Genomic DNA, 19477 nt, shown 5'->3' on the forward strand with positions numbered 1-19477 from the left:
GTGTAGGCATTCAAAATGCCCCGAATTAGTCATATTTGCTACATTTTACCAGCCAGTACACTATCAAGTCTTTTCACAAAGGCTTAAAGTTAATCTAAAATACCACCATAAGGTATTTAACTTAACCTGGCTCAAATACTACCGGATGCAAACCACATCCCGTTGAGTTGGCACCAAATGTCTTTAGTGTTCAACTGGAAGGTACGCACTGCATAAGACAAAGTAGAATACATGCATTTTATGCAGGGACATTCTTTTCTATGGTTCTTTTCCACCAGTCCTCATAGGATGGTGCAGGTTTTGGTTCCGACCGATCAAGCATGTGCAGTTTAACCAATTAGCTTTCAGCTGAAACATATGACAGTCAACTGATTACACTGAAGACACCCAGGGGTGCTCTTGATTGGAACAAAAACCTGCACCAGCCCATCCCTTTGAGGACCAGTTTGGAGACCCGTTCTAACTGAACCTCCCCTCACCAGTACTATAGTTGGGGTGAGTCCAACTGTAGAGGTCAGATTTTTGTGACGACCCAATAGGACTTTGAAAAGGCACAAAAAATAACCCTCCAAATATATTCAAGCTGAAAACAGCAGTAAGATACAAGGAGTCAAGGCTGAATAATCACCATAAAAAGGCTTTTATTCCAATGTACACACAAACAGGGCTCTCTAACGATAGCGGTGCAGCTGCAGGGTGTTGCGTCTCTTCCAAGCAGCACGGCGAGAACCTCCGATGGTGAGGTGGAATTTGTGGCCCTTGCCCAGACCGCGACTCTTCTTTCCAGCGGAAGTCAAGCCACGCATCTCTCTGTGCTTGTGCACAGCCTTTGTGATCCATTGGGTGTCTGGGTTGCGTCTGATTGCCTTGTGGGAGGGGTCGACCAGAATCACCTCAAAGAACTTGTAGGTCGAGTCTTCTCCCACCCAGTAAGAGTTGAGCACACGCAGGCCTCCACAGTGACGGCCGACACGCTCCTACAGAAAAAAAGAGGATCGTTAGGTTGTCACACAGCAGTATTTCTTTCAGTTTCAAATGAGGGATTTAAAGGGTTCAGTTCAAATGTTGACTGATGCAAAGATGGAAGCAGATGCGTTTAAGGGACAAAGAAATGTACATGCAACGTCTAAATTGAAGACCTCTAGTGATGTCCTTTTATATTCGTTACATTCAAGTGCCTATATCTTAATGTTTAAACATTTTGTATTATGTGGCAACAAAATAGTTTTCCTGAACTTGGGTAACTAGATAATATTGTTATGTGTAACAACAAATTGAAATGGCAAATAAATAGGTAAATTAACACCCAAGCATCACCGAGTTGAACTATATACAGGATATTATGGAAACTATGTTGAGAAATGAAGCTATATACACACATTACAAAGAAAAGTCCATTTGATAAATATAATTTCAGACCATTAGTTTTAAACTTCATCTGAACAGCGCTCAAATTTAGCTACGCTTTACTTGACAAAACAATAGAGAAATTGTGGATACTATCTTTAGGACAAGTTCTACTCAACAGGAACAAAACCAAAAACACAAGAAAAACTTGTTGAGAAATTCTACCATCAGTTCAGGGTTTGCTGTTAATATTAAAGTGACAGTGCTCTATGCAACTATCGGGTTAGAGCGCACAGTCCCTCTATACTGAAAGCGCTCGTGATAGTTACCTGGAATACTTCCTTCTGTATTTCTTGTGATTCTTTAAACTTCTGCTACAAAACAGCTTAAAATACAGACTTTTTTACCTTCTACCAGAACAATTACTCATGTTGTTGATTCAATACAAGATTGACGTTACGGACGAGCACAACTGAGGGATTTGGATGTTTTTAAGTTAGTCTTATTGGAGGAAGACCAAGATAAGAACTTTGTGACCTTGGTCCAGAAAGGCACTTTACAATTAACCTTAACTTATGTGTGTCCATGTTAATGAATTTAATAGTAAGTAATGGTAATTTGTAAAGTGCCTTTCTAGACCAGGGTCACAGGTCAAGTTAACATTCCTTTTACTTCTATAGAAACTTTGCAGTCTTCATACAATGATTGTAACAGCTTTCAGCAAACATTGAATGAAAAGGAAAATCTTCTGCTGGCCATTGTTGGAAGAATAAAGCCCCCAAATGACATATTCAACATGGAAAACGTACAACACCACATGGGATTTAATGTCCACAAGAGTGACTGCAATCCTTCACTTGTAGCAGAAACATCAACTCACCTCAGCAGTTGACTGCAGACTGCGGGCAAACTTGATCTGGTTCACACCATGGTGCACTGGCTTGCCATAGGTGGCACCCTTGGGCACGGGGCGTTTGCGGCCTCCACGGCGCACACGAATACGGTAGATCACGTATCCTGTTAAGACCACCAATGAAAAGTTAGTCCCGATGGTGACTTGGACACGTTCGTATTTGAACGGAGAGAACTTACCCTGCTTTGCCTTGTATCCCAACCTACGGGCTTTGTCAGGCCTTGTGGGTCTGGGAGCTCGGTGCAGGCTGGACAGCTGACGATACTGCCAACAGCGGACACGGAGCAAGAAGCGCATCACATCGGACTGCTTCTTGCGCCATAACTCCTGTATATACCGGTATGCTCCCATGTTGACTGCATGGATAGAGGAACAAAAATAAGTCAATAAATGATATCAAAAGTTCGTTCACAATATTAAGTCGCCGTTTACATACAAAAACCCCTTTAAGATAACATAGCAATTACGAACCACAAACAAGACCCAAATACTAAAAGCGGAAAGCATGCTAGGTAGCAGTTAGCTACAACCGAGCAGACGCCTGTGCACGTATAAAATGAAATATAAGAGTGTAAAACATTTTAAATGTTATAGTTACGACACTGGTTAGCTAACGAATTAACATATTGTTGAGAACGAGGTTATTCAGCAACACGAGTCTTTTTCACCGACTATATGACATGTAGCATTTTAGCTGGAGTAAAACCTGTTTAAACACAATCAAGAGCCTACATTTTCAAGAAATCGCCGTTGTCCTTTATCATAACCTACGCTATGATCACATTTATCGCTCAAGAATTACAGGATGGGTCAGTTTTAATGAAGATTCAAGTGGATTTTGTTTGGAAGAGAATCGCAAAACACTCGCTTACATGATGGCGCACCAGCCGGAAAGAGAGAGCGTTAGCATCCGGTACGGTTTATGACAAATCTGTGACGTATTTCCGCACGCGCGCTCTTTGGAAATATTGTTAAGTATATTGTAGTAAATATCGTATTTAATATTTTATTAAAATATGACGCATATGAATATGTTTAAGTTTATTTTCTAGATATATATTATTATTTTTTGGACGGCGATGTATCATAAGGGTGGAAGGGATACATGTCGGAAACACACATTAATCAATATAGACCAAGTATTTAGGAACGACATTTGTATTCTAAATAATATTATAATTTTTGAGGAACAAGAATAAACGTAGCAGTGCGTTGTTTAACGTAATCGGCCACACAACCTTGCGCATGTGTAGTAACCCAACAATGCGGAAGTGGGAAAAAAAAAATGGACAACAGACTCTTGACTGGCAACACTTTTAAATATTGAATATAAACTGCATTAACGGTAGGTTTTTCTCGAGGTATCTTTTTACATGACTTGTTTTACAGCTAAACACGATAGATTATGTGGCTCGATCCAAAAGCCACTGCTTTGATAATTTATAATTTTAATTTGTTCTTAAAATAATGCTAATTATTTCTGATCTAGCGTCGATATGGGAAAAGGCTGTAAGGTCGTGGTATGCGGTCAGTCAGCTGTTGGGAAAACCGCCATACTTGAACAGCTGCTGTACGGTAATCACAACGTAGGTAAGTACTTTCCTGGTGGTTTCTTTTTTACATCACGTCATCACGTAACAATGTTATTAAACAATTATTGTCATTTCATCATAAGTAGTTCAGGTGTTCATTGAATTTCTAAAGCCTTCACCTAAGTTCAATTGTATTTTCATGTTCTACTTATGCATATTTAGTTGTTATTGTCATGATGACAGGTCCCAGATGTCATAAACTTTACAATAAAAATTACATTTCCTCTATTTCTCATGATTCCAAAAATGAAAATAAAGAACACTTTATTATGAACTCTTATTTATTCTGTTTTCTTTTATATCCTGTTTGACTCAGGCAGTGAGTCTACCGAGACCCAGGAGGATGTGTATGTAGCCTCAGTGGAAACTGACCGAGGGGTGAAAGAGCAGCTCAGACTGTACGACACCAAGGGTCTCCACGACTCACAGGACCTCCCTAAACACTACTACACTGTTGCAGATGGCTTTGTTTTGGTCTACAGTATAGACAGCATGGAGTCCTTCAAAAAGGTAGAAGGTCTAAAAAAAGAGATTGACAAGTCAAAAGACAAAAAAGAGGTGAGTCCAAATTTTATCAGTGTTTAGTGAATTATTGTGAGATTGTTTGGTTACATTTATGAGTGGCCCATCCTACTGAATAGGGCATCTTGAATTTTGTATGAGAATTGTCTAAAGAATATGTATTAAACTTAAATGCTGGTGGGCAACATAAAAAATCATGAAAAAAACGAGTGCAAGTACAAGAAAAAGCTGTAGTTGAAAAAAAAAACTTTTATTTCTGGTGATATTAGTATTGAGATTAGAATGTAATTTGTTTCTTTATCATCTGTTTAAATGCTACTTCACATAGTCCTGGTTTGATTTTCCCTATCAGCTCCAAAACTATGACTTTATCAATATTTTATAGCCAAATTGTTGAAGTAATTTTGTGTGTCAGAAGCCTAACCTTTGGTCCATCTGCAAAGGTGACCATCATCGTGTTGGGGAACAAGACGGACCTGCGTGAGCATCGGCAAGTAGACCCAGAGTCGGCACAGCAATGGGCTCGTAGTGAGAAGGTGAAACTGTGGGAGGTTAGCGTGGCCGAACGCAACTCCCTCATTGAGCCGTTCACCCAGCTCACCAGCAGGCTCACGCAACCTCAGAGCAAGTCTTCATTTCCTCTTCCTGGACGCAAGAACAAGGGGGTCCCAAACAGTGATATGTGACACCCAGACTGTTCCAAGTAGGAGCTAGAAATGAACTGATGACCACTACTTAGTAATCCACTGACATCTCAATAAAACTTTTTACTTTGTTGATAGAGATTATATTAGAAAAAACTTCCAGCTCAGCTATATTAATATTTGCACTGTCCATGCTGAGAGAAGTATTTATTATTTTTGCTACCTGTACAATCCACTACATTCCTCTGTTGTGTCCGGTGTGTTGTTTCTACCATACATTTAAACTCTAATGCTGGTCTTGAAATTTCTCAAAAGAAAAATGTTTACGTATAACTGCACATGGCTTTGTATTCGGAGGTTCTAGAAGGCAATGACACTATTTTCATTAATGTCTTACAGAAGATGAGTAAAAAATGCCACTATTATTGAATAAAAATATTCCACTCCATTAAAGTTTTGTTATTCCAGTTTATTCCATGTTGTTATACATATAAATTGTTCTTTTAAAAAACGATGTTCAGTAGCTCTCCTTTCAATCACAGCATCATTTTACATCTACCAATATTACAATATAAAGTTGACAAAATATTGATTGAAATTCATATAATAAATGCTTCTAGAGTCTAGACACATTGTACTTGAATGTTTCAACATTTATTTAAAATATAGCTGTTAACTGCTTTATGCAAAGATGATAAATTCAGTGCTTTGAGATTGTTTCCTTTTATTATAAGGTTTTATGTAGGAATGAGAGAATAATTTGCACTTTTCTTCATAATATCACAATGTACTTTTCCATTAACAGTTCGCCTCACTCCTTCCTCATGTGTGCGGAACCAACATGTATTCATGTTTTCTAAGCGCTTTTGAAGGTTGCACCCGCACATGCGCAGGGAGACTAAACGCGGAAGCTAGCGAAGCCCAAACAACGCGGGCCTACGTAGTGTTTTCTTTGAATACGTTCGTTACTGCTGTTCGTTTTTTCGTGGTTCTTCTTTTAAGTTTAATTGGAAGATATATTGTTTTAACATGGAGAGCATTTTAGAGCAACAGCGTCGTTACCATGAAGAACGGGAGAGGCTGATGGACGCTAAAACAAAAGAGATGCTACACAAGAAATCTACAGTAAGTTTCAATCAATTTCTAACTCGCCTTTTAGAAAAATAGGAATACGTTTAAACAATGTTTTATTTGTGTGCCTTTCTTCCAGTTACGGGACCAAATAAACTCTGACCACAGGACAAGAGCCATGATGGACGTAAGAAACATCGCTTCAATCGTTAGCAACAGAGCTATATCCGTTTTCAACGTCGCATGATACAGTGGAGTTTAAGTTTTTACTTGAAAAAATATTTCGTATATGCTTTCAAACGGTAAAAGTAAAATAAATATACGCATATGTTGTTTCATATTATTACCAATTGTGGTTTTATGTGATACATTTGATTGTATTGTTGTGTTTGCAATATTATTTTTCCCAGAATGAGACACTAAAAAACTGAAGCAATCATAATTTTCTTTCAATTATAGGTTATACGATAGTTGGTATCGATTCAAGAATTAAAAACTGACTTTTTAAATATGCTGGTACAACTGGCTGAATTTTCCAATGGTTTTAGCTGGTATTTAATTTTCACTTCTTTTGTAACAGAGGTATATGGATGTGTGCGCAAGTCTCCGAGATTCCTATGAAGACAAAGATGGGTATGTGTAAAAGAATGTTATGCATTTGTCTGATAATTCTGTTTTGTTACGGTCGTAAATATTGTTATCCGTCTGCTAGCATGAGGAAGGATGAACTGGGGGCTATATCGGGTCCAAATGAGGTTGTTGAGTTCTACAACCGACTGAAACAAATCAAGGAATTCCACAGGAAGCATCCAAATGAGGTAGGTTCTTCCCCAAGTAAACTTTGTATTAGATCAATGCTGTGCCTTCACCTTGTTTTTGTGGCTTCCAGATATCCATCCCCATGTCTGCAGAGTTTGATGAGCTTCTGAAAGCCAGAGAAAATCTAAGCGAAGAGGCTCAGAGTAAGATTAATTTCAATTGTATCTACAGAATTAAACATCATGTCCTCTGCCTTAATTTAAGCATTAGTTATTTTTAACAATTTTGTTTCAAATGCTAAAATAGAAACACCAATGAATATCAATGAATGATATCTATATTCTTCTGCACCTTTTAGTGACTAATAAATGAAGAGGATAGCAATATTTTTCCTCTTACCCCCCGTTTGATAAAATGTTCTTTATTTAAAAATATTCAGTTACCCAGTTATAATTTTGTAGACTTTTATCTTTCTGCTCCTCAGTTTCAGTTTATCTTAAAAGGATAAGTGTATAGTGTTTTCTTTAACTTCATCCATTCCTGTCGTTTAATTTTACGAAAAATAAACCATTTTGTGTCTTTCTTAAAGTTTATTCCTAATTCAATAGTCAATCCTAAATACATTTATTTCATATAGCCAATAACCTTTGTCCCTCTGCAGACCTGGTGGAGTTCACAGATGAGGAAGGTTATGGACGCTACCTGGACCTCCACGACTGCTACCTTAAGTTTATCAACCTGAAGGGAGCAGAGGTGTGTTCTTCATTTCTCATTTCAGAACATATTTTTTTGTTCTCTTTTAACCTGTTACCTTTGATTTTTAGAAACTGGAGTACATCACTTACCTGTCCTCCTTTGACCAGCTCTTTGACATCTCCAAGGATAGGAAGAACTCTGAGTATAAGAGGTAGATCAGTGGTATCCCCTGATACGTCTGTCACTTCTGTGTATACTCACTTTACTTTACTCTGAAGGTATCTGGAGATGCTTCTGGAGTATTTGCAGGACTACACCGATAGGGTCAAGCCTCTGCTGGATCATAATGACCTCTATGGCAGAGTGCTGGCTGATTTTGAGAAGAAGTGGGAGAGTGGAACATTTCCCGGCTGGCCTGTCAGTGTTATTCCCTTTTTAGGCGTTTTTGTATTCAAATGTTGTCGTTTCAATCATTTCCTATCTTTTTAATTGCAGAAAGAAGCCAGCAGTGCTCTGACCCACTCTGGAGCCCATCTGGACCTGTCTGCATTTTCCTCCTGGGAGGTTAGGAGAGCATCATTAGATTGTTTGATATATTTGTGCAGCAATAAATAGCTTCTCACTTTTCCCTGAAGGAGTTGGCATCCTTGGGTTTGGACAGACTGAAGTCCGCTCTCATGGCGCTAGGACTGAAATGTGGAGGGTAAGAGTCGCTTACATTTCCTTAACTGCACTATGATCTAATCAGGCTTCATATATTTGCCTAAACAAACATGTTGCAAACCTGGTCTTTCTGATATTGTAGTGTTTATGTTTGTCCTTGTAGAAGTAACATTTTTGTCAGAGAAAATATATTAATAAAAACGTTACAATGTGTTGTATGTGCTGGTTATATAAACATTTCCTCCACCTACTATTGAATCTCCTCTTAAGTTGATGACCTATGTTCATAACAATTATATGCGTCTCTTTGACAGAACTTTGGAGGAGAGAGCCCAGAGACTTTTCGGCACCAAAGGCAAATCTTTGGAATCCCTTGATCCATCTCTCTTTGCAAAGAACCCGAAAGCCAAAGGGCCAAAAAAGTAACATTTGCTCTTGATCATATCAAGCTCTAACATTTAGAGTAACTTCTCTTGATAGTTTTCTTAATATTTGCATTTCTGATCCACAGAGATGCAGAGCGGAACAAAGAAATTGGCTTCCTGGAGGCTCAGATTTATGAATACGTGGAGGTTTTGGGAGTAAGTAGATATGATTATTGGATTGTTCAATTGTTTGATCGCTATATAGTAAAGGGGTGTTAAACCGTGTTTAACCTAGAATGATATGTAATTAAAATATTGCATTAAATTTAATATCATACCCAACTTAATATTAACAACATCTATTATAAACGAGTCATAATTTGACACGCATTAAAACACACACATTCTGCATGAAGATTAGATTTGCGAGGGTTACTTTAAAAATGTAGGCTTTTCCCTGATTTTCTGGGACTCCTGTGTTTGTGTCTTGACCTTTTAAAGTATATATTTTAACTGTGTATTGTTTTTGATTGTTAAAGCGCTTTGTGACCCTGGTCTAGAAGGCGCTTTACAAATAACCTTTACTTACTTACTTGCTAATGAAAGTAACTGGTTACAATGTAATTATTAAACTGAAGCCAAGAGAGCCCCAGAATCATATCAAAGGTACATTAGACGGATATAAGAATGCTATGTTGGTGATGTTGCAGGAGCAGAGGCAGCTGACGCATGAGAACGTTCAGAGGAAGCAAGCCAGGACCGGAGAGGAGCGCGAGGAAGAGGAGGAGGAACAGCTAAGCGAGAGTGAAAGTGAAGATGACGACAATGAGATCATCTACAACCCCAAGAACCTGCCGCTAGGCTGGGATGGAAAGGTGAGGCCAACAAAAAACCTTTATTTTCTGCCAAGTATTCTATTCCATAAAATAAAGGTTACAAAAGCTCTCTCTCTCTGAGGGTTTTCATTGATTTTGATTTAGCCAAATTGGTCATTTTCATATCTTTTGATCACAATATTTCTTCATAGTTCAAACACAGTTTTACGACTGCATTCATTTTGTTTTACCTTTTTATTTGGGACTTTTTAGCGTTTTCCCTAATACGTGCACCTTGATACACTGGCAGCTGCAAACTTACCCGGTTTGGTCGCAAACTCACTGTGATAGTAAAATACTTCTTTCCTCTCTCCTTTCAGCCGATCCCATACTGGCTCTACAAACTTCATGGACTTAACATCAACTACAACTGTGAGATCTGCGGGAACTACACCTACAGGGGCCCCAAAGCTTTCCAGAGACACTTTGCAGTACGTACGCTCATCTTTCTCCACTCTGTAAAGGACAGGGTTGAACACTCCTGTGCTTCTGTCAACAGGAATGGAGACATGCTCATGGAATGCGCTGCCTGGGAATCCCAAACACAGCCCACTTTGCGAATGTAACGCAGATCGAGGATGCAGTCTCTCGTAAGCCTTCAGTCTTGGTGTTCAATGTGTTGTGGCTTCTTTTTTCTAATGATTTCTCCTCAACAGTTTGGGCGAAGCTTAAGTCCCAGAAGGCATCTGAGCGATGGCAACCTGACACCGAGGTTTGTTATCTGAATTTACCAGAAGCTGATTTGAAAACTATTTTTCACTGAACTAATTGTATTTAAAGTTTGAAATGAATCATAGAAGGATGATTACAACTGCTTGTCCTTCTTAGGAGGAGTACGAGGACTCCATCGGCAACGTGGTCAACAAGAAGACCTACGAGGATCTGAAAAGACAAGGATTACTCTAAACAGTTTCTTTTTATATGTAAAATAAAATCTCATTTCACAAACAGACAAACTTCTGTGATTAGGAATTCCTTCATAATCCACATGGGTTGCTGCGGCTGATCCAAGCCGTAATCGTCCAAGTCCACACATTTAAACAACAGTATTAAAAAAAACGTCTACCTGTCACTCTTGGATATGTTCATCAAGTCTTTTACTTTCACAGGTGTTTAAGAATTTTAACATTTCTACAAAAGCCACTTGTCCTTTTCCTTATTGAAGTTCTCAGCCCACTGCCGGGTCAGTTTCAAGTAGTGATCCGGTTGGTTGGGCTGATAGTCCAGGTACAGCCGGTTGACTGTTTTCTTGGGTACGGCCCTCTCTATCTGTGTGCCCTCGTGCCACTGGTTGAACGATGTAATGGTCACAACGTCCGGTCGTACGGACAGAGCGGCCTGCAGAGAGGTCTGGTAGTATTGGCCATTGACCCGATTCCTGGTGTTGTGGTTGTTCCATGGTCGGATGGCTGTGTCCACGTATCCAGGACCCACACTTGGGATGAAGAGCAGGTTGTTGGAATCACAGAAGGTCTTGATGACATCCCAGTTCTGGTGAGAGGAGCCGAAAGAGAAGCCGTTGGAGGCGAAGTAGGTGTAAATACCATCGAAGCCGCCGGAAACGATGTCGTGTTTGTGGCGCTCCTCCACCACCAGGCCGATGAAAACTCCATCATAAGGAGTTCCCCTGACGCTAGTGGAGCCTTTGGTAGTCAGAAGCTCCGCCCAGGACTCGGCAGGGATGAGGTAGGAGTCGTAGATGTAGAACATGGGTAAGACCTGGCCCATGCTGGAACTGAACCTGTAAAAGGCCTTGTGTTTACCGTACCTGAGGAGAGGGACACGTTTAAAACTCGCCAACAATGTACCGCTCTGAACACCTAAGTTTAAATGTTCTTAACATTCATCTGCTGAATTAGAAAAAAAAAAAGTTAATTAAACTTACTCTTTTTTTTTTAAATGTTTGAATGTTTGCAAATTCCTTTATTCTAAATTTGATAGACTTTAAACATTTAACAATGAAAGCAGAATCAATAAAATGCATCAACAAAAACCAACAAAGTCAATAATATTGTCATTTTACATTGACAAACTCACTTGTCTATGATGTACTTAATGTCTTCACGTACACTCTCCCCTGTCCGTCCGTTGTACTGCTGAATATGAAACGCCACCTGCACATCAGAAGAACCTTCATGTTATATTAATGACAAACTTCTCATTTTTTTATGTTGTCATACTGACATACTACTACATAATTGTCTAATATTGAAAATGAATTCAAATGATCTCCCCACTTTAACCCTCCTGTTGTCTTTGCTATTTTCCTCCGATGTCAAATGTCACTGATTGTTTTGAATGCTTTAAACTTTAAAGCAATGTTAAATTTTGATTTAATTGTGTTTGTTCTTACGGGTTTTTTTTCTCGGAGCCTAAACTTGGAATCGACCGAGTCTTTTTTAATATTCTATAAAGCAGACTATTATTGAGTTCATATGTATAAACATGCAATTATCTTTTAAATTAACTTGAATTGAACCTTGATTCTGTGTCGGTGGGCTGCTTCCATCACAGCAGGAACAAGACCCTCTGTGGGTTCCCCATGATCATCAGCCACCCCAGGAGGGTACCATGACAACACCAACACCCCTGAAACACCAATTGTGTGTCAATTTTGGTTAGATAGTTCATCATTCTGATTACTTGTGAGCAACTTCTTCAGTCATCATGTTTGTCTCAGCAGTCTGAAGTCAACGTGTGTGTATTAACTTTACATTTAATGCAGTGTATATACAAAATGGTTAGATTTCAGGATATCCCTTTCTTACACTCATCAGATAATAAAAACCCTTTTAAGGCAACTTGGGAGTTCACTTTTAGTAACATGAAAAAACTTCACATTAAGTGTTGTGGCTTGATATTCTAGTTCCCAGTGCTTGTTCTAAAAAAGCAGAGCCATCTTGTCCCAAACAAAAAATGCATTTTATATTAGTTAAATAAAGGCTTCTCTTTGAAATTAAGACTAGGAAATAAATGACTCGAATCACCTGCTCCTGCAGCTTCAATCTGGGCCATATGAGACTCCAGGACCTGGGGGTCTCTGGAGCTGTAGGGTCCCTGCTCGGGGTAAAAACTGGACGCAACGTCGTCGGGAGGAGTGTGTTTCCCTTGCGAGTGACTGGCTGCGATCTTGGGATCCCAGTGAGGGACCAGGACGTGGTCCCAGTGGATGTATCTCTGGTCCAGGCTCGGAGCTCCGTACCACAGGTAGTAGAATATATGAACGTCGTAGAAAATGCTGGAGTCTTGATCCGAACTGCTCAAGACCACTTGGGTCTGGATTTGGTTCGCGTCAGCTTTCACTTCCGGCCTGTCGAGTCTGTCACCCTCTACGAAGCCGATCCCGGGTGTCAGGCTGGAGAAGCCTTCGCTCGGCTTCAGGGTCCGCAGGCCCATCATGGTTCCGAATAAGAACAGCGTGAAGAGGAAGAGGGACACAAGGGCTCTCCTCCGGATCCGGATCATGGTCGCTGTCCGTGGTGCTGCCGAGGCTCGACTGCGCCATCAAAACACCCGACAGTTGATGTGGCGAGGGCGGAGGCAGGCACCGTCTGTAAAGTGACGCAACGAAAAATATATTGAAAACATACTTAATCACGTTTTGCCGAAGTACACACTCATTTTTGCCAAGTATTATGTCTTTTATCTTTTTTATTTATATTTCATATTATATTTTGCGCCATCATTTTTATCGTCCACGATCAAGGTTTTTTTCTTCAAAAATTGCAATTTAATCCGGCCCCACAATTCCTAAACCTTTATTTAACACTTGACTTTTTCTGTGAAGCTTTTGTTAATTACAAGTAATGTTGTGTCCTCGTCCTCATCTGTACAGCTGCTTATTTTTACACATTTAACTTTTCTTTATTGTGATATTAGTTTATTAGGTATCCATTGCTTTCTTTGTAAATGCCACCAAACGTTTGTCTTAATTTCTTGTGATTCTCTTAATTTCCGTTTGCTTTCTTTAAACGTTTTTTTCACAGAAGCCATTGTCCATTTCTGGATGGCCAGTCTAAGATACAAATGGGTAGAAGATTAAGGGAAAACGAGGTATGTCATTTTTCTGTTTGAAATTCTGATGGCAAAATAAAACTCATCATGAAATAGAAACAGCCTGGTTAGTTGATATATGCTAAGGGATGGGCAAACTCGGTCCTCAAGGGCCGCAGTGGGTGCAGGTTTTTGTTCCAACCAATCAAGAGGACACCTTTTGACCAATCAAAAGTGAAATCAGTTGACTATCAGTCTAGTGTTGCTTGTTTTAGCTGAAACCTCATTCGTTGAACTGTGCATGCTTGATCGGTTGGAACAAAAACCTGCACCACGCCGGCCCTTGAGGACCAAGTTTTCACACCGCTGTATAAATGCATTTCGAGTTCAGGGAGTAGTTAGAGGGAAACTTATGTTTTGATATGAGTGTGCCTTAAATTGATCTTGGACTTATATTGTACTCATCAGTATGAGAACTCTCCTTTAACTGAAATATTTACATCAGAAAATGTGCTTAAGACCCCTCTATTGAAAACACTTCCTTTTCTTGACAGGGAATCTCTTAAACCATATTCACACCACTCTGCTGTGATTGGTCAAACATCAAGGTTTGTCGCTGCTTGTCGTCAATCCCGGAAGTGTCCTCCTCCAAGGGATTCGTTGTATGAACAAAGCAGAGCGTGATAACAGCTGGCTGAAGGAGGAGTGAAGCCATTATTAAATCATTGCTGGGATCTGTTTTTCCTTTTTCCACCATAGTCTTACTTCAACTGTAAAGTGTCTTGAGATAACTTTGTTATGATAAGACACTTTAAATAAAATTGAATTGAAAATTGAATCATAATGGACTCCGCCCGACTAACCTCTTGTTCACTGAGATTTTAGACGGGGGAGAACTTAGCATATAGTAATAACTTCAAAACATGGTCATGATTCTGGACTTACTGCAACTAAAACGTATGAGTAAGTCAGGAGAGTTACTTTAGTTGCCCATCAGTTCCCCTTGAATTTAGGCTCTGGATTAAAGGTAACTTAACAGAAAGTTATCATGTAAGTTTGAATGTTGATGGAGTTAGAAAGAGCAGGAAAGCATTGGATAAAAGACGGATTAGATAAATCAATCTATAGGAAGATGTATTAAATAGTTTTTGAGGTCACCTTAGAGGAGAACTCACCAGCAGTGAGCAGAAATTTGGTTCATGCCAAGGAAGAGCACAAACGTTTCGTTGTTTGAATTAAGGATGTTGATATTGAACGAGAAATAAAAAGCAGCACTTTGTTCCCAGAGAGGAAGTGTTATTCATATAGATTGAGGAAGGAGTCTCCAAGGACTCTAGTGTTTTCTGATTATATAGCCATTTCTATAATTAGTAAAAAAGAAGGTTAGTTGGAGATAAAGTTGGGAGCCGGGATAAAAATCAGTAAAAGCAAATACTAATATATGTGTGTATATTAGAAGGACATAGTCAAATTTGTTCAGATGTAGAACATCATTTTATAGTAAATCCTGGATGCCTCGCTAGTTAAGGTGTTTCTGATGTGTTTACCTGGAAAGAGGCCTAAAGTCAGGACTAGGAAACACAAAAGAGATGTTGACTCGAAAACTAAATACACACTTAAGTGGTAAACTATAGTAAATGCCAGCTAGATACTGCTTCGAATTATCATCATCCTAAAATTCAACACTTGTGTAGAAACTTGGATGACGTCTATCATCTAAGAGGTGATACAGCTCGGCTACTATTTTGAACTTCTCCTGTGGAGCTGGATGATCCAGACGTCATTATTTCAACATGCTGTCGTGCCTTTTCTATTTGACATTGAAAGAAAGTAAGTAAGTAAGTAATATTTATTTATATAGCGCTTTTCCAGACCAGGGTCACAAAGCGCTTAAACAATCAAAACAATACTCAAAAAAGTACATACTTTAAAGATCAAGATAATACTGAGAACAACACAGGAGTTTGAGAAATTCAAGGAAAAGCCTGAACAAATAGAAACGTCTTAAGATGTTTCTTAAGAGATCACAACTTGAACTTGAGCTCCATGTAGTGATGAATTTACAGGAATCAAGCTGCCGTAGACGCGATTCAATTGTCTTTAATTTCCTTTCTGGATCTGGTGAAGTTGGTGAGTTTATTTTGAAGGGTGTCGCTGTCAGCGGCGTGATTCCGCCGCAGCGGCGCACCGTGTGCAGCAGCGTTAATGGCTGCACGGGAGACTGAGGAAGACAACAAATGATCCCAGCAATCTGTCGTCCAAGGTGATCGTCCACACCTCTGAACATGCTGCGTTCTGAACACAACGTGAGTGCTGTCGTTAAGCCGTTCATTTTGTATCCGTGCGAGATAAGACAGCAGCTGTGGAGCGTCCCTGTCGAGCATGCTAGCCTGCTAGTGAGAGTCTTTGTTAGCTGGTGATTAGCTAATGTCAGCTTCACTACTGTTAGCAGTTAGCCTGGCAGCTAGCACTGTCTAATTAGCCCGCCAGCGTGTTAGCTGCTAATCCTCGCCCTCCTCTCTACTGACCCAGATGTGGGGACCATATGTGCACATGTCACATCTCATGCTCGGTCCTGCAAGTGTTAACTGTCAAATAAAATGATTATTGTTGGTCCAGTGTCTCTAACAAATGATAAACTATTGACATCTGGGTTGTGTCTGTGCTAGTTCAACCGTCTGCATGTCATTCAATGCACGTGGTTTGAATGTGTTCTGTTTACATTTTGCATTCTGACAGTATTTGTTTAGTGCAAAAATACATGCACAAATAGTGCGGAAAAACCCGTCTTGACAAGTGCATGCACTGTTATTTTAATAAATAAAGCAAACTGAAAGTGCTAATAATTGTTATAATAATACAAATATTTTATATCATACACATAAATTCAATCCAGTTAATGTTTGAGGTTACTTATGTTCTGTTGAATTTTTGCAGCATAAACTCTAAGCAAAAGGTAACTAAGGTGCAAGATGTAAAAGGTAGTAAGGTACAAAACAAGGAAGAAAGGGATAAAAACCTGGATTGGTTCCAGTTTACCATAGAACTGGAACCCAGAATGCGGACAGTAAATGTAACTCTCTAGCTGAGTTCTTTAAGTTACATATGTAGGCTATCTAAATCTTAAATAAAATATAATGGCAAAACGATCCTTTTTTCAATACCAATTAATAAGATTAATTTTAAGAAAAAGCAAATTACATAACACAGAGTACAAATCTTGACTTTCATTTTCCCCTTTTGTTTCCTCCAGACACGGAAAGATGAAGCATGTTTTAATGCTCCGTACTAGTGAAATATTTCAGTCGGTGCCACAAATGAACTAACATTTAATACCCAGCCCTTTCAATACCTTGCACTTTCTGTCAAAATTAATTTGTTACAAAAGAGTTTCAATTTTAATATAAACAGCTATGTTTTTTATTCCAGTGACGACTAGGATGGTCAGTAGCCAGCCGAAGTACGAGCTGATCCAGGAGGTGGGCCGCGGCAGCTATGGTGTGGTCTACGAGGCGGTGGTTAAGAGCACCGGCGCCCGTGTGGCTGTGAAGAAGATCCGCTGCCACACCCCAGAAAATGTGGAGCTTGCCTTGCGGGAGTTCTGGGCCCTCAGTAGCATCCAGAGCCAGCACCCAAATGTTATCCATCTGGAGGAGTGCATCCTGCAGCAGGACCAACTTGCCCAGAGGATGAGCCATGGCTCCAGCTCACCACTTTACCTGGAGGTTAAGACTATGTCCATTTACAGTATTTTGTGTTCATATCATCTGTGTTTTACATCACAAAATGCAGAATATGGAGAAAAAGAAGATTTTGAGTTGATCTTTTCATCTGTGCTTTTCTTGTAGCTGGTGGAGACGTCCCTGAAGGGGGAGATCACCTTTGACCCATGCTGTGCCTACTACTTATGGTTCATCATGGACTTCTGTGATGGGGGTGACATGAATGCCTACCTGCTCTCCCGCAAGCCCAGTCGCAAGACCAACACTAGTTTCATGCTACAGCTGGGCAGCGCTCTGGCCTTCCTGCACCGCAACCAGATCATCCACCGTGACCTCAAACCAGACAACATCCTCATCACCCAAGACTGCACCTCCCCAGAACCAACACTCAAAGTGGCGGACTTTGGTCTTAGCAAAGTGTGCTCCACCTCAGGGCTCAATCCGGAAGAGCCAGCCAGCGTCAACAAATGCTTCCTGTCGACAGCCTGTGGTACAGATTTCTACATGGCCCCAGAGGTTTGGGAAGGACACTACACTGCCAAAGCAGACATCTTTGCTCTGGGGGTGATCATCTGGGCCATGGTGGAGCGCATAACCTTTGTCGACGTGGAGACTCAGAAGGAGCTGCTTGGTAGCTACGTGCAGCAGGGCTCCGAGATCGTTCCTCTAGGTGAGGCGCTGTTGGAGAACCCAAAAATGGAACTGTTGATCCCTGCCAGAAAGAAGAGCATGAACAGTCACATGAAGCAACTGATCAAACAGATGCTGTCAGCCAATCCCCAGGAGAGGCCTGACGCTGTGGAACTGGAGTTAAGACTCATCAGGATTGCTTGCAGAGTACTTGACTGGGATACGTGATGGACTGAGACTCGGCCGTCAAGCACATGTAGATATATTTCATACGCTGCTGTTGGTATCCATGGTTACCACTTAAAAATCATTTTCATGGCCTCACTGTTTTGTGATTTGATAAGTCATCCAAACAGAGAATGTTTTGCAATCAAGAACGTGAAGACATGTGTTAAGAGCCTTAAGCATGTTTTATTCAATTATGTTTAACTGAAGCCAGTGGTTCCTGAAGACTATTTGACATGTAAATGAAGCCAGGTAAACTTAGATGTGTTCCATATTTGGGAGGTGTATTTGAAACCAGCATGTTTTGTTGTACTCCATTATTATTTCACTTTGAGGCTGTTAAACTTCCCTCGTTTAGTATTTTTGCCTTAAAAAAGTTATAGTAAACAGACACGTGCAAAAGGTTGGCACATAGCCAGTTGTATGGTCCACTGGCTCAAGGAAATTGGAAAACGATCACTGGGAAAATTCGGTTCCTCTCTGCACTTTTTACTGAGACTACAATTTAAATTGGCAATGCATGTCTTAAAATATGTCTAGAAGAAATAGTTTTGTTCCATTAGATAGGTAAGAAAAATCATCTCAACCAAGAAATAACTAAGTGGTTCTCAATTAACATATTTAATACCATAAATAATGTTTTGTAAAAAAGCTGAATGTGTTTGAAGAATAACCTTAACATTTATTGGCCGACCAGGTTGAGTTGCCTTGATGGTACTTGATGGTAGTAAACGGTAAATAGAACTGCCAATTCTAAGTTTACAGAGGTTTCTGACATGTAAAGTGGTTGATCACAAATGTTGATATTAAAACCTACATTCAGGCCCTTTATTAGATGTTTTCAGGGTCCTGAGGTAGAATTGACACCAGGGGTGTCAACCTGTCCTCGAGGGGCTGAGATGGTGCAGGTTTTTGAACCAACCAGGAGTTTGAAGACAGTAATCAGTTGATAGTTAGTCAGGTGCTGCTTGTTAAAGTCCACACCTGATTGGTTAACTTATGTGTTTGACTGGTTGGAACAAAAATCTGCACCACCTCGGCCCTTTGGGGACGGGTTTGACACCCCTGGTCTACACAGAAACGTGGCAGTTTAATGGTTTTTGGTTCTTTGTCTGAGCCTGGCACTGTGGACATGTAATCCTGCACAGGTCGGCCATCTTCTGATATCCCTTGCAGGCTGAGGTGCTATCCATTTCCATCTATAGTAGATTAAATGGCTTACTCTTGTGTCTCTTGAGTATATGTTTGCATTGAGGTGGGCATTCCACTCGTCTTGCTAAACATTCATGTCACCTCAGTAGAATGATACAATATAATAGTTTGGTCACCGCTTCAAAACTATTCATTTTGAAAAATCACAAATGCCTTCACTGCACTGAGAAAATTAGGTCACGCACTCAGAGTGAATGCACCATTAGAGATAATTTGAAGGTCTCAGTCATAGCTTGAGGCCCAGAAAT

The 19477-nt window shown here is 40.0% G+C and overlaps 5 protein-coding genes across 5 annotated transcripts; 3 read left to right on the forward strand and 2 right to left on the reverse strand.

The window, feature by feature from the left end:
• Nucleotides 1-624: 624 nt before the first annotated feature.
• rpl15 (ribosomal protein L15) lies at nucleotides 625-2645 on the reverse strand. The gene is made up of 3 exons (XM_087787460.1): nucleotides 2440-2645; nucleotides 2228-2364; nucleotides 625-977 (listed from the first exon to the last, which is right to left on the reverse strand). The coding sequence occupies exons 1-3, from the start codon at nucleotides 2609-2611 to the stop codon at nucleotides 672-674; spliced, it is 615 nt and encodes a 204-aa protein (XP_087643586.1). The 5' UTR covers nucleotides 2612-2645; the 3' UTR covers nucleotides 625-671.
• Nucleotides 2646-3518: 873 nt separating this feature from the next.
• Nucleotides 3519-5456, forward strand: nkiras1 (NFKB inhibitor interacting Ras-like 1). Its single transcript, XM_087785916.1, has 4 exons — nucleotides 3519-3605; nucleotides 3750-3850; nucleotides 4169-4410; nucleotides 4818-5456. Exons 2-4 carry the CDS (start codon nucleotides 3757-3759, stop codon nucleotides 5058-5060), a joined length of 579 nt encoding a protein of 192 aa, XP_087642042.1. The 5' UTR covers nucleotides 3519-3605; nucleotides 3750-3756; the 3' UTR covers nucleotides 5061-5456.
• A 460-nt stretch (nucleotides 5457-5916) lies between these two features.
• sf3a3 (splicing factor 3a, subunit 3) lies at nucleotides 5917-10641 on the forward strand. The gene is made up of 17 exons (XM_087787461.1): nucleotides 5917-6143; nucleotides 6229-6276; nucleotides 6670-6722; nucleotides 6802-6907; nucleotides 6979-7051; nucleotides 7510-7601; nucleotides 7673-7755; nucleotides 7823-7961; nucleotides 8040-8108; nucleotides 8180-8247; nucleotides 8522-8629; nucleotides 8719-8788; nucleotides 9283-9447; nucleotides 9768-9878; nucleotides 9947-10037; nucleotides 10104-10159; nucleotides 10276-10641. The coding sequence occupies exons 1-17, from the start codon at nucleotides 6048-6050 to the stop codon at nucleotides 10351-10353; spliced, it is 1506 nt and encodes a 501-aa protein (XP_087643587.1). The 5' UTR covers nucleotides 5917-6047; the 3' UTR covers nucleotides 10354-10641.
• maneal (mannosidase endo-alpha like) lies at nucleotides 10579-12974 on the reverse strand. Its single transcript, XM_087787463.1, has 4 exons — nucleotides 12435-12974; nucleotides 11927-12036; nucleotides 11485-11561; nucleotides 10579-11215 (listed from the first exon to the last, which is right to left on the reverse strand). The coding sequence occupies exons 1-4, from the start codon at nucleotides 12910-12912 to the stop codon at nucleotides 10579-10581; spliced, it is 1302 nt and encodes a 433-aa protein (XP_087643589.1). The 5' UTR covers nucleotides 12913-12974.
• A 2598-nt stretch (nucleotides 12975-15572) lies between these two features.
• Nucleotides 15573-19058, forward strand: pdik1l (PDLIM1 interacting kinase 1 like). Its single transcript, XM_087787464.1, has 3 exons — nucleotides 15573-15746; nucleotides 16870-17165; nucleotides 17289-19058. The coding sequence occupies exons 2-3, from the start codon at nucleotides 16881-16883 to the stop codon at nucleotides 18018-18020; spliced, it is 1017 nt and encodes a 338-aa protein (XP_087643590.1). The 5' UTR covers nucleotides 15573-15746; nucleotides 16870-16880; the 3' UTR covers nucleotides 18021-19058.
• Nucleotides 19059-19477: the final 419 nt, after the last annotated feature.

This window comes from Callionymus lyra, chromosome 3, assembly GCF_982586985.1.
Source record: "Callionymus lyra chromosome 3, fCalLyr1.hap1.1, whole genome shotgun sequence".
NCBI classification, from domain to species: domain Eukaryota; kingdom Metazoa; phylum Chordata; class Actinopteri; order Syngnathiformes; family Callionymidae; genus Callionymus; species Callionymus lyra.

Bases quoted from the DNA above. Each gene is read 5' to 3' on its own strand.
- rpl15 (XM_087787460.1), bottom strand. From the start codon at position 2,611: ATGGGAGCATACCGGTATATACAGGAGTTATGGCGCAAGAAGCAGTCC. The intron at 2,365-2,439 runs GTAAGTTCTCTC...TGGTCTTAACAG, and splicing joins GGGATACAAGGCAAAGCAGG to GATACGTGATCTACCGTATT. The intron at 978-2,227 runs GTGAGTTGATGT...TTTTTTCTGTAG, and splicing joins GTCTGCAGTCAACTGCTGAG to GAGCGTGTCGGCCGTCACTG.
- nkiras1 (XM_087785916.1), top strand. From the start codon at position 3,757: ATGGGAAAAGGCTGTAAGGTCGTGGTATGCGGTCAGTCAGCTGTTGGG. The intron at 3,851-4,168 runs GTAAGTACTTTC...TGTTTGACTCAG, and splicing joins GTACGGTAATCACAACGTAG to GCAGTGAGTCTACCGAGACC. The intron at 4,411-4,817 runs GTGAGTCCAAAT...CCATCTGCAAAG, and splicing joins AGTCAAAAGACAAAAAAGAG to GTGACCATCATCGTGTTGGG.
- sf3a3 (XM_087787461.1), top strand. From the start codon at position 6,048: ATGGAGAGCATTTTAGAGCAACAGCGTCGTTACCATGAAGAACGGGAG. The intron at 6,723-6,801 runs GTATGTGTAAAA...TCCGTCTGCTAG, and splicing joins TCCTATGAAGACAAAGATGG to CATGAGGAAGGATGAACTGG. The intron at 8,630-8,718 runs GTAACATTTGCT...TCTGATCCACAG, and splicing joins AAAGCCAAAGGGCCAAAAAA to AGATGCAGAGCGGAACAAAG.
- maneal (XM_087787463.1), bottom strand. From the start codon at position 12,912: ATGATCCGGATCCGGAGGAGAGCCCTTGTGTCCCTCTTCCTCTTCACG. The intron at 12,037-12,434 runs GTGATTCGAGTC...TTGGTGTTTCAG, and splicing joins GATTGAAGCTGCAGGAGCAG to GGGTGTTGGTGTTGTCATGG. The intron at 11,216-11,484 runs GTGAGTTTGTCA...CCCTCTCCTCAG, and splicing joins ATTAAGTACATCATAGACAA to GTACGGTAAACACAAGGCCT.
- pdik1l (XM_087787464.1), top strand. From the start codon at position 16,881: ATGGTCAGTAGCCAGCCGAAGTACGAGCTGATCCAGGAGGTGGGCCGC. The intron at 17,166-17,288 runs GTTAAGACTATG...CTTTTCTTGTAG, and splicing joins GCTCACCACTTTACCTGGAG to CTGGTGGAGACGTCCCTGAA.